This window comes from Misgurnus anguillicaudatus, chromosome 16 (assembly GCF_027580225.2).
Source record: "Misgurnus anguillicaudatus chromosome 16, ASM2758022v2, whole genome shotgun sequence".
Taxonomy (NCBI): domain Eukaryota; kingdom Metazoa; phylum Chordata; class Actinopteri; order Cypriniformes; family Cobitidae; genus Misgurnus; species Misgurnus anguillicaudatus.
Window position 1 is genome coordinate 34,590,383 of NC_073352.2, and position 16,782 is coordinate 34,607,164.

Genomic DNA, 16,782 nt, shown 5'->3' on the forward strand with positions numbered 1-16,782 from the left:
TCGCAACGTTCCGTTTTAAGATATGAGCCAATAATGTGGAAAAACAATGAAATTATCAAAAAAAATATTTTTAGCTAATATCAAAGAACAGACATTAAAAAATAATCTCCCAAAGTTTCGTAGTCCAAATAATTGAGTAAAGGTGTTTAAATGACTATTAAAGTTGAAACAGTTTTACTAAATTCGCTGGAAATGAACATTGCTTCTCTCAAATCCTCTCGTCACCTCCGAGCATTTCGGGGGATCCCCTGAAACGTCACTCTCTCTCCAAATATGGTGTTACACGTTGTTTTAGAGCCAATCTGAAATCTTCATAAAGGCTGATCATTTGTCAATGGGAAACCCCGGGGCACGCGATTGGTCCAGCCATCCTCCTGTCATACTCACAGCACTCTCCTCTCCTATTTAACTCCTTTTTGAATTGGTTACAGGGTTATTGTCAACTAACCTACACAAAGATATGATTACAGAGGCAAGCATTATTGTTTTCTTTTTGCTTGTCTCTCTGCCTATCAATTTCTCTCACACGCGAACACGCGCGCGCACACACGCGAACACACACACACGTGCGCGAACTCGCATGCGCGCACGCGCGCACACACACACACACACACACACACACACATACATTGTTTTGTGGGGACATTCCATAGACGTAATGTTCTATTCCCTTCCCCTAACTCAAACCCCAACCATCACAGAAACCTTTCTGTTACTTCACATTTTCAATAAACATCATTCTGTTTGATTTATAAGCTAGTTTCCTGGTTTACTGATGGCATTTATATTAATGTCTTTGGTCAAATTAAGCTGTAAAATAAATAGTTTATCCCTTTAAAAATGCAATGGATTTTGAAAGATATCTACAAAAAACGGGCAAAAAACTTTAAAGGCGTTTTTCTCAGGTTTTCAGTTGGAAAAAGAAGACAGACAACCTTATTTCAAATGTCTATATCTTTAAAACCATTCAAGGTATGACTTTGACTAGGATATCATTTGACAGCTTATGGTCTCCTCTTTTCATTGATACCAAAATCTCAATTTTGAAATTTGGGTCACTGTGACTCATTTTGCTGGATCAGGTCACATATTAGCCAATGCTAGGGATGCACGATATATCGTCCCACATATCGTTATCGGCCGATAACTGCTTTTTTAATATTATCAGTTATCGGTCTGATAGCCAAATGAAAGCCGATAAATTATGGATTATTTTGGTTTGTCGAACCACTTCACTTGCTCATTGCTGGCCATGTGGAGTTTTGATTGGTGCTTTCTGTGACATAGCACGAAGATGACACGTGTTGCGGGCTTAAGAAGAGTATGCTAGTCTACCGCAAAGACAAGATGTCCACGGTCTGCGAGTTTTTCATTGTGATAATAATATGAATATTTATCGGCCTATAGATATCGGTTATCGGCCCCCAAATATAAAGAGTTATCGGTATCGGCCAAAAGTTCTATATCGGTGCATCCCTAGCCAATGCATTAACTTATATTAACATTTGCAACCTTATTGTAAAGTGTTAGCCAGAACATAAACACATGTGTTTTAATGGCATAGATATTTAATGGTAACCGTATTGCATACTTGAGTATTGAGGTTTGACCACTGCAGCAACACAAGAACACGTTATGTTTAATAAACAACAAGCCAGGAATTTATATCTGCCTTTACCGACTTTCAGTGAGTTTGTTTCTGGCCTCAGAGGAATAATGTATTGTACAACAGGAAATTTGTGCTTGATTATTGATATTTAATTGTACTGACCTCAACACCATTATAGACAATCATGATCTGAACTGTGTCTGTACACAGGCATTGACTCATAGAGCAAAGGTTAAAGGCCACATCTCCCAACATGCAATACAGATCAGTGGACAATCATGCAGATTATCTGAGTTTGATGACACACTGTAAGATGTATTGATTTGATGTTCAGAATGTGTCTTTAAGCACATACACACAGTCTGGTTGTGGTTTGTGAGAGATCCCTTGCATCTGCATACTGCAGAGACATCATAACACATTCAGCAGTGTGTGTGCTTCCAATGACAGTGATGCATGTGTGTTGCCATCGTGAAAAAAGACGTTAAGGTAAAGTACAGGAGTTTGTCATATTTCTCTGTAGGGTCCTGATCTTCTTATATTTTCTCTTCTTCGCCGTCTTTGTATTTTGTGTATGTGTTATCTTGTCTGTTATGATTTAGTTTGTCCTCACACCTGGTCTCATACCTGTGCTGTACTGTATAAACACATACAAAAAGAGAAAGAGAAGGTTGTGCAAAAAATAATAATAGAAATTAATAAATCAAGGTGTGTTCAGTTGATTCATAGATTTGTACAATTTCTAATGAAAATGTGACCGATTCAAAGGTAGTGCTATGATGCTTGGCTGTTTTGATGCTATGGGGTTTTCGGTACTTGTCAGGGGCGTTACTAAGCAGTTGCTATGTTAAAAGGATAGTTTGGATAGAGTATCAGCGTAGTGTACGCACTTTTCTTAGTGATGTATGATAAAATGCAGCAGCAAAGAATCTGAATGCAAAGGCGTCTAAGATGACGTCTAGTTCAAAAAAGTTTTTCTACAACAAACCCGAATGGAACAAAACCTTTATTTATACGTCTGAGAGGTGTAACGTTACCGTCCTCCTAATGCTTAATCTACTACAAAAATGCGTCTCAATTCATTTGGTTTCGCTTTTATGCATGACTTATAAGATAGACTGCAGGACTTGCTTGATGTTAAAATAGTCATTAAGAGAGATAAAGTTCGGTAATGTTACCTGATTAATGTTAAAGAGTTATTAAGAGCGACAAGACTCAAAAGCGATCCCCTCGCGCTGACTGACTGACTGACATCTGAAGCGCGTGCACACAGACGCGCGAGTGCGCGACCTGGATACATAGACATCTACACAAAATTACAGTTTTACAAATATCTGTTTTTATAAGAATTCACGAAGGTAGGATCTATAATCTGTTGTGTCTTAAGTAAATGTTTGGTTAACTGTTGGGTAAAAATATCTGATGTGTAACATTATATTAGATCACTTAGATTTTAAGCAGTCTGTCACAGTGTCAATCAAACAAAAGGAAAAAAAGTTGAACATACATTGATGATGTTTTTGCTTTGTGTGTGCTAAATCTATTAGTTTTACCAGTGATTTTAAGGTATTGATGTGGTAATATAATGTATGGATGTGGTAATTTTTGTGGTAATTTGACTCTTTCAACTTCAAACACGTGTAGTTCTGTCATATTTTGTTATATTTCAACAAAGCATGCATTGTTCTATGTTTTAATAGAGAATGTCAAAATATTAAACAACTTTTTTTTTATTTGCTAATTCTGACTCAACTTGCCAGCACAGGTCACAAATGATGCAGCAGCAAACAAAAATGGAGAAAGAAAAATCTTCTTAAAGGAAAATTCATATACAAAACAATGGCTGGTGATCCTGTTAAAAATGTAAACAGGCTGTTGTTAACATACATTTGCATAAAGCATTTATATATGTATATATGATTAGAATATTAAAAACCTGAAAAGTGTTAAATTAGGGTAAATTTAGAATGGATAAAAATGTGCGATTAATTTGCGATTAATCGCAGTTAACTCACGAAATCATGCGATTAATCTAGATTAATTTTTTTAATCTATTGACAGCCCTAATATATATATGTATATATAAAAAGCTAGGACAGTCTGATTGCTAGGATTGTCTGAAAATTTATTGACATGTGCATCTCGGATGGCTTCAGGGTGAGTAAATCATGGGTTTATTATCATTTTTGGACGAACTATCCCTTAAAGTCGTTCGTGTGTTGCTAGGTGGTTTGTTTGGCATTTATGGTCTCATGCAGAAGTGTAATATTTGTGGTTTGTTTACAGTGTGAGACACAATAGTCACAGCATTACCAAACACAACTAGTTCAAAGTAATAATTTATATAGAGGGTTTTCACCGACTTCACGATCTGGGCGGTAACCCGGATGCACGGCCATTGTGGAGGCACTCGGTGTAAAAAACTGAATGGAGTACAATGGAGTATTGTGCGTTTTGGATACTTTAAGTGAATGTAGACATGTCTAAACAACAGAAAACACGTCCAAGATACAAAGGCATATATGGAAGGACTTGGACCACAAGAAAAGGCACGATATTTCGAGAAATTACAATTTATAGGTGGTGCAGATCCTTACGAGTTAGCTCCCTCTTCATTGGACCCGTGACGACCCGGCGATTCATTCTTCAGTTGCATATCCTGGTATAGTCAACTACCTGGTTTTCATGCCGAGCCCATATGTCATTGTCAGCTTTATTTATATAGCAAATTTAAAATAGCCAGTGTCCTACCAAAGTGCTTTACAGTAAAATAAGCACACAGTAAAACAATAAAAGCAATAATTGTTTATACCATTTACTATTAAAAATATTATTATCATTACAATAGAAACTTTGTTATGAGCAATTAAGCACACTGTGACTGGCATTAAGGCATTGCAGCGCAAATTTTAGTTGTGTTAAGTACATTTTGTGCATACACTTAAAGTATCCTTTAAAAAGTACATATTAAACACTCTTTAAATAAAGCATAATTGTTTTATACTGTATGTACATAAATCATATTTCTAATACAATACTACTCTTTTCTTGAGCTTTGCCAAACACAAGCGCCTCCTCTGATAATTTCTTGCATTCCTTTCCCTGGTTTTTAATAACTTTTGAAAGTCGATAATATTCCAAATGTTTTTCTCAAACTGTCCTAATGGTACAACCTCAAACACGGCAATAATTAACCATTTTCCTTGACGACGTTCGGGATATACTTCAGTGCCTGTGCTCTGTTGTGATGCGGAGTACCTCCAATATGGCGCCTACCGCTCTGATGACGCGTCGTGAAATCCCTCTATATTAAAAATATTTATATTGTACTTTTTGATTTAATGTTTTTCCTCTTCATTTTCTCTCTTTCTCTCTCTCTCTCTCTCTCTCTCTCTCTCTCTCTCTTTCTCTCTCTCTCTCTTTTCTTCTCATTTTCTCACCCTCTCAGTTAGATGGAGGAGAAGGAGAGGAGCAGGAGTCGATCTCCGCGACGGGTCCGTCGGGTGGAGCAAGTGGTGGGAAAATGGCTGCGTCGCTCTCGAGACTCTCTCAGCAGGTGGAGTAATATCTCTCTTTCATAGATAAACACACACAAAGATAAAGGTATAACACATACATAAAGTGACTGGTATCGACAAACATACATAACATACAGAGGTGAATTATCCAACAGTTTAAAATTGAGTTTGGAAGTCTTCATGATGTTTAGATTTAGGTTCAGGCTTCATGAAAGCTGTAATGTTTACAAACACAAAGGAAAACCATAAAAGTGTAAATTATTCAAACTTAGAAATATCCAGAAGAAAGTAATTAGATAAATCCCTATTGTTTTCCATTACCCAGAAAAGACACCGTGTACAGTATGCTTTGGGCCTACATTGTGCATGATACCTCATTACTGACCCTTCGCTAACCAACCGTCGCTAGCAGAAGGGGTCTGACAAGCTTTCGAGGAAGGGAAACACGCCAAAGCGTTGGGGATATGGATTGTGTAAATATTTTAGCATTTTGTTAATAGACGGCCTCCCCCTGAGTACCCCAGTCCGATTGGATGACTGATTATCTTTAGGAGGGCGGGGCTTAGCGAAGGGTCAAATATGGCATGTTAAGGAGAGTTGTTACTTAAGTGATCCAACCTACATTTTCTTCTGGTGTATGATAGGACTACTAAACCTGAGCAATACTTTTATCTATTGTCTACTAGAATATCATAGGCTGGATATACATCGCAAATCTTGATGCCCAATTCCGATTTGTTGCTGTTTATTTTTTGACGACCTGTGATTGTGGGTGTCCACCTGAGTTGACGTCTTTCGCCAGCGTTTGTTTGTTTGTTTGTTTATTTATTTATCAGGACAATGCGCAGTACTTTCCATCTGTAGTCCTACAGTTTCTACAGTCTTACAGCATTGCAGTTTCAATAAAGCATGACATGTCTAGACATGGAAATATCCGATCTGTCCAAGTATTCGAGTCATATCCGATTTATTTCCACATATGAATAAGACCTGAAACCGATTGGAAAATATCGGAATTTATGTGCTTTTTTCTGCTTACACGTCATATTCGATCTGTGCCAGATCGTAATTGAGTCACTTTAAACATGCAGCTATAGAGACTATATAAGAAGTATTGTTTTGAGGCTCTGGGAATCCTAACCGTATATATAAAATGCATACAAATATTGTCAGCATAAAGAAAAAGCACCTAATATTTTCTTACATACAAATCCAGTTTGCAAAACGCATTAACACATTCACATAAGCACTGGCACATCTCTGTATTTTCTCACTTTGAAGCACATACTGTGCATGATTGAATCTTTAAAAGCATTTTCTCATTTTTAGCTCCATCTGCTGACGTTTTGCATTTCGTTTCTCATTCACCCGCTGGTATAATCACAGTCACAGCCTGCCAGGCAGCCACATGTTAAACCTGGCAATTCTCATTCAGTCTGTTGGCATACAGTGATACAATCTGATGTGGTTTTACACTGATTTGTTTATTTATTTTATTTTTTTAAGAAAAGTCTCTGAAGACATTGAAATGTATTCATTAAATGTACCCTAAACATATAAACAATTCAGATTGTTACCAACTACCATCTGTTTTTAAATGAAAGTAGTATGCAGAATTATTATATACTATAATATACAATAATATTATGTACCTTTATGCAACAGTGTAAGTTTTATGCAGTATACAACCATAGCTTACTGTATTTTAAAATTGAACTGTACAACATTCACTAAATAGTCATCTGACACACTTAAAATGTCATGCATGTAAAGCTTTTTGCAGACGCTTTTTTCCAAAATTACGTACAATGCATTTAATCTATAATTTTTTTTTTATTTCTTGTGTTTGTTTCCTGGGGTTGAACCCATGACATTCACATTGCTATTGCAATACTATACTCTTGAGTCAAAGGAACACACCAATTGAAACATTTTTTGTTGCATACTGCAATACTTTTATTAATGCATTACTGTATGCAACAATACACAAAATCTCTTTGTGTACCTTGCTTAGTTTACTTAATTTAAGGCCTTTTAACTTTTGTCTATGTCTGATCTGGACTGTCTGTCTCTCTGTAAATGTAGGGAGATGTATCTAATGTATAATGTATCTATCTGTGTGTCATCTAGGGAGCGTATACTAGGAGGCAGGAGGTTTCGCTCTCGGGATGCGGGTCAGCAGAACTTTCCTGTGAAGGTGACAGTGGAGGTGAACAAAGATGCTGTGCTGGACTCCCATGGTTTTACTCTTTCACCACAACACCCCCTGCTGGTCAGGGACATCACTATAGGTACACACTCAAACACACACACAGTACACATGCAAGCAGGCTTATGGATCTTTTTGGACTAATCTGTTGGTTACCTGTTTTTGAACTAGCAAAGATTATGATCAAAGCGTGACTTGTTATAAAGAGCAAAAACCTTTTCTTTTTGCTTATCTTAAGTAAAAGATCATAGTTTTTGCATTTGTATCCGGGAGAGTATTAGTAAGTTCACTAGAAATAAAAGTAATCGAATCATGTAAATCTAACAATGTGCAAAAGACGGTTTAGTGGTGAATATGTTAAAGGGCACCTATTATGCAAAATCCACTTTTACAAGGTGTTTGGACATAAATGTGTGTTGGCAGTGTGTGAACGCAACACCCTACAATGAAAAAATCTATTCACCCCTTCTTCTTTAATCCCCATTAAACACAAGCAGTATCATTAGACATGCTGTTTTGATTCTCTTAGCAATGTGATGTCACACTTCTAAAGCCCCGCCCACGGACACTGACTGACAGTGTTGTATTATCATATTTTCTGCCTTTAGTGAGTTGGACGCTGTCTGTTATTTTTTTCTGTGCTTTTTTGCAAAATCGCATCAATTGTAACCAAAGCATCACTCATAAGGGAGTAAAGAGCAGTAGCTTATTTGCATTTAAAGGTACACACACACCAAATTGGGGCATTTTAGACATGCTATAATAATTTATCTGTGGGGTATTTTGAGCTGAAACTTCATAGACACATTCTGGACACACCTGAGACTTATATTACATCTTGTAAAAATGTGCATAATATGTGCCCTTTAAATATCATTATCTTAGTAATAAAACCCACACATAGCTTCAAAGATCTATGCGTGACTCCTGGACGTCTGCATCCGATTAAATTTACACAGCTCTCCAATGCTGTGCGCGACTATAAAACTGTGAGCAAGGACATGACACTTGTGTGCGTGTGGCCACCTGCTCCTCTCTTTTATTTCATTATAATGCAGGTGCACGACGTCTTTCACACGCAAACACACACTGAGACACTCTCATTACATTTATTTTCTCCTTGAACCGATTACACATGGTCACACACACATTAATGGGATTGAAACTGATGCAGCATACTTCTGTCCTGAGCTGCCTAACAAGATAGACGACAGTGAAAGCTCACTAGAGATGCAGTCGTTCTGTGCTAGTCTTATTCTGCAGTGCTGATGTCTCTCCTCTTGCAGTAGAAACAGCTGATAAAAGCCCAGAGGGACAAAACCTTACAGCAAACTATTATAAGAAAGAGAGAGAGAGAGAGAGAGAGAGAGAGATACTAGATGAGTGTGTGAGAGAGAGACCAAGACTGAAAAAGAGAGATGGAGAAAGAGAGCAGGGATGCAGAGAGAAAGAAAGAGATGTGCTATGCATTGGCGATGGATGTATCAGGACAGAGAGTGACTGAGAAACGCTGTCAGGGCAGATTGTGTGTGTTTTTGTGTGTATTCCGGCTCAAAGACAAGCGAGTGTAAATGTCATGAGACAAACACACACTTACATTCAGTAATCTTGTGAATAATTAATACATTTTCCAAAATTGCATGCATTCATTAGCGGGCCAGACTCACTGAAACTATGACTGATAGATTTGATGCTTGAACAAACCTCTGACACACTTCTTGCCTCCCATACGGCAAAAAATATATTTACAATTATAAGTTTAAGTATTTTTATATACAAAAATGAAATATATTTTAAACATGTTTACAAAAATGTATTCTTCACCAATATATTTTTGGCCACTTTTTTGTATAGTTTGAAATATATATTTAAAATATATATATAAATATATTTTAAGCATTTATATTAAATGAAAAAACACCACAGTTTTTCAATATTTTACTATGTTTTTACTACTTCGATAAATTAAAACATACCTCTCTTTTCTCAATGCGTGCACTTTTAACTCTTTCACCGCCAGCGTTTTTTAAAAAAGTTGCCAGCCAGCGCCTGCGTTTTTCATGATTTATACAAAAGTTTAATGCCTTCCAGAAAATGTTCTTCTTCAAATATATAAACATACAATATACCAAATGAAAGAACAGACCCTCTGCTTTCAAACAAAAACGTTTCATCCTACCTTCACAAGTTCTTTTGTAATCAGCTTTTGAATATGGGTAGGTTTCTACAAAAACACCACATTTTGAGCAAAAAGCAGAGATAATTCCATTTTTGTCATAGAGATCCCATTCAGAGCGATCTTTAAAACAGACACGGACATGCAGCAGCTTGCCATAGGGCAATACTTCTGGTTTTAAAAAGTTGCCACCTGGTGGATAATAGCGGTATTGCGGAAAGACGGAAATACTCGTCATTGGCGGGGAAGCGTTTTCTCTTGATTGACGAGATATCTCGTCAATGGCGGCGAAAGAGTTAATCTTTGTACAGCGCGTCATGACTGTGTTAGCATTTAGCCTAGCCCCATCCACTCGTTAGGATCTAAACAGGAATGAATTTAGAAGCCACCAAACACTTCCATGTTTTCCCTATTTAAAGTTACATGAGTAGTTACACGAGTAAGTATGCTGGCACAAAATAGGGAAAACATGGAAGTGTTTGATGGCTTCTAAATTCATCCCTGTTTGGATCCTAAGGAATGTATGGGGCTAGGCAAAATGCTAACACATTCACGACGTGCTGTACAAAGAAATAAATTAAGCTTAACCTTTTACAAAATGTATTTAGCATATATTAAAACATATTTGTGGCCAAAGAGTTTGTTTTTTGCCATGTGGGTAAACAGAATTGTCTAGAACAGAATAAAAGTATGCTGCGGATAATGAATGAACTTCAAATGCAGCTTCCCTGCTGAAAAAAACAGCATCAAACCAGCATGGGAATTATGCTGGTCTATGCTGGTTTAGCTGGTGGTCACCAGCATACCAGCACCAAAACACAACATATGCTGGTCTTGCTGGTATGACCAGCATGGGATGCTGGTGCTAATGCTGGTTTGGTGCTGGTTTAGCTGGTGTTCACTAGCAAGCCAGCACCAAAACACAACATAAGGTTGTCTTGCTGGTATGCTGTATTTTTCAGCAGGGTTGTGAATTTTCTGATTAGATTTAATTTTTTTATCTGCAGATGATAAAATTGGAGAAATAAAGACTTTAGCATTGAAGGAGGGACCAAAATATCTATAGATCACAATATCATGGAGACTTGATTTAAGGTTTTTTTGTAACTAACGTCTTCAAGGATCATGGTGAGATTTGAAGGTTTAAAGGGATAGTTCATCCAAAATGAAAATTCTGTCATCATTTACTCACCCTGTAGGATTTTTGCTACTATTGAAGTCAATGGTGCTCCAGTTTCCAGCTTGTTTACAAATATCTTTGTGCTTAGCAGAACAAAGAAATGTATATAAGTTTGTAACAACATGACTTTTTGGGTGGACTATCCCTTAAAGGCCAATTCACATACGTCTGTTGGGTCAGTGTGAAACCCCTGTTGGTTGTTGGATGAAAGTAAATGAGAATGTAGATGTCTTATGGAGTCTGTTGTTGGAGTTTGTAGTTGTTGTACCAGTGTGAATTGGCCTTAAGATTAGCTAACAGTTTTCTTAGTAAACACCAAATCTGTATGTTTGTAGGAGGCCCAGCTGATGGTCGCCTCATTCCTGGAGATCAGATCCTGAAAGTCAACAACAAAGCCATAGAAGATCTTTCTCCAGAAAATGTGGAGCAGATGATTAGGTAACACTACATCAGTTTCTGCTTAACTTCACAACCTACTGTAGATGAGTTTATATATGTGACCTCATGGATTCTGTACTGATTGGTTTGCTTCATGCTCCGCCCTCAGGGAATGCCGAGATTCTGTAACCATGACGATCCTTAGAAACATGTCGGTGGGTACCGACTCTTTTTCATCTGTTCTTACTGTAGTTGGGTCCATCATTTAATCTCGTCTCTCACTGCAGGAATTTAAAAAGATTCTGTTTGCTTCCCAGAACCCGAAGTCATCGTTTATCACGGCAGAGAAAAGAGCTCGATTGAGAAGAAACCCTGTTAAAGTGCGCTTTGCAGAAGAGGTGGTTGTAAACGGTCACACTCAGGTGAGAAGTCATCATTTCCTACAATAGAAGTCAATGATGCCCCAGATGTGTTTGGTTACAGACATTCTTCAAAATATCTTCTTTAGGATTCAGTGGAACAAAGTTTTGAACAGCATGAGGGTGACATAATTTTTATCCCTTTAAGTTCCTCCTAAGTTCCCTTTTTTGTCATGTCACATTGTTAGCCACCCCAATAGCAAAATCTGATTGGTCCAAAATCCTACACTGTGTAATGTGAATCAAAAATCTTTGATTTTGGCACTTTTAGTGAAATCTGCTTATTACACTTGGTCAGCACTGCCTCGTTGGCAAATTTAAATGTATTCAAATCTACTAAACCACATTGTTTTTCTTTTTTTTTAGGGAAACTCTCTTCTCTTCCTGCCCAATGTTCTGAAGGTGTACCTGGAGAACGGCCAAACCAAAGCCTTCAAATTTCACAGGACCACTACTGTCAAGGTACCAAGCTGTTTATGTGTCTTGCATCATTTTAATATGACACTGAAATCCATTTTGACTTGATGCTGATGCAGTTGGATAGTGATGTATGAATGTTTCTGTTTGCAGGATATAGTGTTAACTCTAAGAGAGAAGTTGTCCATTCGTGTTATCGAGCATTTCTCTCTGGTCCTGGAACAGCAGTATAACATCACAAAACTACTCTTACTGCATGAGGACGAGCTTATACAGAAGGTAAAGCACACACGCACTTATTGTAAAATGGTTTGTTACGGTCTTTGATTCTGATTGGTCAGTAGCTGTGTTTATTATGTATGATAAAACACAGCTATGACTGCTGCACACAAACCCGAAGAACTGAATCACTTTTTACCTGAACCTGATGTGCACAAATCATTTTTTTTTTAAAGAAAGACCCGACCCGAGATAAACCCGCGACCAACCCAGTGGCAATTGTTTTAACCTGTACCCGAATGTAAACGGCACTGACGTCTGTGCGGGTCTGCATCCCCACACAAACCAGTCAGAAAGAAACCCCAGTAGCTTTAGCAAAAAATGGCTCCATTTATTTTTATTTGTTATCCGACGATGACACCACTAACCTCTTAAATCTGCATTAAAAATTGATTGACAGGGTCTAGAAAATAAACTTACCGCCAGCCACACAATGTCACAACCGCTCTTAGCAAACAGAGGAGGGGTTGGAAAAGCACACATGTGAGAGAGTTCGCGTTTTCTCAAACACATTCATTTTTAAATTACCCAAGACCTGATGCCACTAATATTATACCTGACCTGTGGTCGAGGTACACGTGAAACTTTTAGACCTGAACCTGCTCGGGTCTCGGGTTGGACCTTGGGTTTTTGGATCTAAGTGGATCTGTGAAGACCTCTAGTTCAGAGCAATTTTTTAAGGAAGACTTTTAGTGATTTTACTTTTGAGGGTTTTTTTTGTTTTTAAGGTACATTCCACTTTTTTAAAAAATATACTAATTTTTCAGCTCCCCTAGAGTTAAACATTTGATTTTTACCATTTTGAAATCCATTCAGCTGATCTCCGGGTCTGGCGCTAGCACTTTTAGCATAGCTTAGCACAATCCATTGAATCTGATTAGACCATTAGCACCACGCTAAAAAATAAGAGTTTCAATATTTTTCCTATTTAAAACTTGACTCTTCTGTAGTTGCTAGGGCTGGGTACCGAACCTTGATACTTTTATGGTATCGAACGAAAAACTCTGATACTTTGAGTATCGAAAAATGATATATCTTTTGGTGCCAAATTTCGGTTCCAAAAAAAGCCAAGCGGCTGTGGCTGTGTGAGCCTGTACTTGCGTGTAAGGACCTAAAGCGCCGGCAATTGGCTGTCCACCACCACGTGACGGGGAGGTTTCTGAAGATACCCGCAGTCACCCAACACAAGTCTAGAAAGGATGCAATATGAGAAATATACAGAAAGGCTTTGTGATAGTCTAACCAATTGAGTGAGCGCACGTATGGGCGTGCTGTCTCCGTGAGGCACGTTAACCAAAACAGCGCTTTACTAAAACTGACGAGGGGTTTCAATTTAAAGCACGTGTGTAGCCCGTGTCTCGCAATGCTTGTTACTCGCGTCTTCCACAACAGTCAGACAAGGTGTTTAAACTTGACGTGCAGCTTGTGTCTCTCAATGCTTATGAAATACTCGCGCCTATCTCTCCGCATCGCAAGACTTCATGCCCTCGTCTCCCAAAATGGACGATGCGTTTAAAACTATTTTTTACAGTCTATGGTTTAAACTTGACGCACACGCGCAGCCCAACACTGCTTACAAGCCTGACTCGTTATTTACAACTTTTAAAACTAAATTCCGTTTAACTGGTTTGCTAATTTCACTTGAATGAAATGACATTGAACGGATTTTCTACTCATTTTATAATATTTTGATATTTATGAAGTTGAGTATTAGCCTACAGTTCTTTGTTTACAAAAAACAAACATGCATACAAATCTTCCCAGTAAAACTCAGTCACCCATTTAAATATTTTAACTTTTTGTCAAAGTTGCAGCTATAATGAACCCACTTATTTAAATACTGTTAGTCCAAGCTAAATTTTTTTTTACATTTCATAAAATAAAGCAGTGTTAATTATATTCTTCATTTCTTTATTAAATTTTCATTAAAAAAACAGATAAGTGTGTCTGCTGGCGCACCACTATCCAAAAATCACAACCAGTTTTATTAATAATGTTACCCTGAGTGAAAAGTGTTACCAGAATTTGTTTTAAATAAAAGTTTTGTGTTTAATGTATTTTTTTGTGGATTTTAAAACTTATGGTATCGGAAAAAGTATCGTTAGGAACCGGTATCGAAACCGAGGTATCGAAATTGGCACTGGATCGAAAGATTTTAAACAATACCCAGCCCTAGTAGTTGCATCATATACTAAGACCGAAAGAAAAATAAAAGTTGTGATTTTCTAGGTAGATATGACTACGACTCTACTCGATAACTTTCAATAGGGCAGGGCTATTTTTGGGCAGTGCGTAATATCCCTACGCCTACTGCAGCCATGTTACAGCAGCAAAGTTCTTGATTATTACGCCAGAATGAGAGGATAGTTCCTAGAAAATCACAACTTTTAATTTTCTGTTGTCACAATGTAACTACAGAAGAGTCAAGTTTTAAATAGGAAAAATATCCAAACTATGTTTTTTTTGCGCGCGCGATGCTAATGGTCTAATCAGATTCAATGGATTATGCTAAGCTATGCTAAAAGTGGTAGCGCCAGACCCGGAGTATGGCTGAATGGATTCCAAAACGGTAAAAATTAAATGTTTAACTCTAGGGGAGCTGGAAAATTAACATAATTTTTTTTCCCTTTAATACTTGTATTGTAACTGTTTCATAAAAGCAATAGCGTGACATACCTCCCTATACATACTACAGAACCGATAACATCATGAGTGTGTTTCTCTTACAGGTGGTGCAGAAGAAGGACTCCCATGATTACAGGTGTCTGTTCAGAGTCTGTTTCATCCCCAGAGATCCGGTGGACCTTCTGCATGACGACCCTGTGGCCTTCGAGTATCTTTTCCAACAGGTTTGTGTAGTTGCAATAGAAACAAACAATGTACTATAGAAATAAAGCCGTGATTTAAAACCACTGTTTGTGTGTGTAGAGTGTGGGAGATGTGTTACAGGAACGCTACGCTGTTGAAATGAAATGCAACACGGCGCTGAGACTCGCAGCGCTGCACATTCATGAGAAAATGGCGAGCTGCGGACAAACCACGAGAGCATCTGTCAAAAGCATCCTTAAGCGAACACCCATACATTATTCTCCATACAGTAAACACTGAGCTCTAATGCACGTGTGTCTGTATGTCTGTGTGTTGCAGTAAAGAGTTTGGTATAGAAAGTTTCATCTCTCCCACACTACTGAGAAATATGAGAGACAAAGACCTGCGCAAAGCTCTCAACCATCACATGAAGAAGATCCAGTCGCTGCTTGAACCGCGTCAGAAGGTCTGTATTGTGTGGTCCTTAAACCAGACATCCCACCCTGCAAAAACTTATTTCAGGGAGGTTGTTCTCAAACAAAGCTGGGTCTACGGGGGGCTAGCGGGGCATTGTCCCCCCCTCCAGATGTTACCCTGATACCCTGTAAAATATCAATTTTATAATAATCAATACTATTTCTATTAATGTTTCATCAGTTACACTGGAAATGAAACTCAAGGGCATTGCATTGTTGAGATGTGTAGACATAATCCCAGCTGGAAAACCAGCATATGTTGTGTTTTGGTGCTGGTATGCTGGTGACCACCACCTAAATCACCACTAAACCAGCATAAAATTATGCCGGTCTGTGCTGGTTTTTCCAGCAGGGAATATTCATGGTATGCATACAGGGCTATAAAAGTAGCATGGTAGCACGCTGTTTCAAACATAGTCTTGTTCTTCTCCATTTCTGCATGTTCTGCTTGTTTTAGCTGATTTAAAAATATCTCTTTCGTTTTCAGGTGATTTCTGTGTCTCAGGCCCGTTTGGCTTATCTGACCCAGATGGCTGAGCTGATGTCATACAGCGGGAGAACCTACAGCGTCACCATGCTGGTGAGAGAGTTTAATCCATCTGCTACACTTGGCTTTTGATAAAAGTGTCTGCCAAATACATAAATATAAATGAAATATTTGATTAGCTTATAATAAGAAATAATCAATTATGATATATGTATATGCGGGTCATTCTTTATTTGTTGTGGCAAGTGGTGTCCCTCTACTTTACAACAGTTGTAATAAACTTTAAATGCCAATAAATTATAAATTGTTTCCATATTTGTATTCTGTAGGATAAACACAATTCGTGCACTCTTAACAATTATATGTTTTGTTTTAAAATACATATTTAATTGAGTTTGAGAGATTCCCGCCAAACATCAGAGTTTTCATGGATTGTAATTGCAACAATATAACATATTGTTATAATATATATAATATATTTTTAACACAAATAAAGTGGTTATATTGTGAATATATATTTTAGTTAACACATCAAATTGTATACAATTTTTAAAAAATATTAATTTAATTATAGTAATAATTAAGAAAAGTAGTGTCCCCCAAATTCATGTCTGTGGTGTTACAACAATGGATGTCGCCCCTTTAAGAAAAAGGGGGAAATCTAATTTGGACTACTTCCTGTGTGTAAAGGTCATTGCAGGTGCTGGTTGATCTTTCTTATTAATTTTCCTAAATTTCTGACAGTTTCATGTGTCGCACTTTATTAGTGTCAGTGGTGTTATCTTTATAACTTGCGGATTTTAAATATTTAATCAGAATTTTGATA

The 16,782-nt window shown here is 37.6% G+C and overlaps 1 protein-coding gene across 7 annotated transcripts in view; it reads left to right on the forward strand.

The window, feature by feature from the left end:
* frmpd1b (FERM and PDZ domain containing 1b) overlaps nucleotides 1-16,782 on the forward strand; it is a 45,539-nt gene that overhangs the window by 18,383 nt on the left and 10,374 nt on the right. For 6 of the 7 annotated variants that reach the window (XM_055178669.2, XM_073854542.1, XM_055178672.2 and 3 more), the window contains 11 exons: nucleotides 5,058-5,165; nucleotides 7,258-7,418; nucleotides 11,028-11,130; nucleotides 11,240-11,285; nucleotides 11,388-11,492; nucleotides 11,856-11,951; nucleotides 12,060-12,185; nucleotides 14,915-15,034; nucleotides 15,114-15,250; nucleotides 15,333-15,459; nucleotides 15,957-16,049. In XM_055178669.2, the coding sequence (XP_055034644.2) occupies nucleotides 5,062-5,165; nucleotides 7,258-7,418; nucleotides 11,028-11,130; nucleotides 11,240-11,285; nucleotides 11,388-11,492; nucleotides 11,856-11,951; nucleotides 12,060-12,185; nucleotides 14,915-15,034; nucleotides 15,114-15,250; nucleotides 15,333-15,459; nucleotides 15,957-16,049 (1,218 nt within the window). In that variant the 5' untranslated portion in view covers nucleotides 5,058-5,061. The remainder of the gene's footprint in view (nucleotides 1-5,057; nucleotides 5,166-7,257; nucleotides 7,419-11,027; nucleotides 11,131-11,239; nucleotides 11,286-11,387; nucleotides 11,493-11,855; nucleotides 11,952-12,059; nucleotides 12,186-14,914; nucleotides 15,035-15,113; nucleotides 15,251-15,332; nucleotides 15,460-15,956; nucleotides 16,050-16,782) is intronic. The other variant, XM_055178673.2, reaches the window with a different exon arrangement.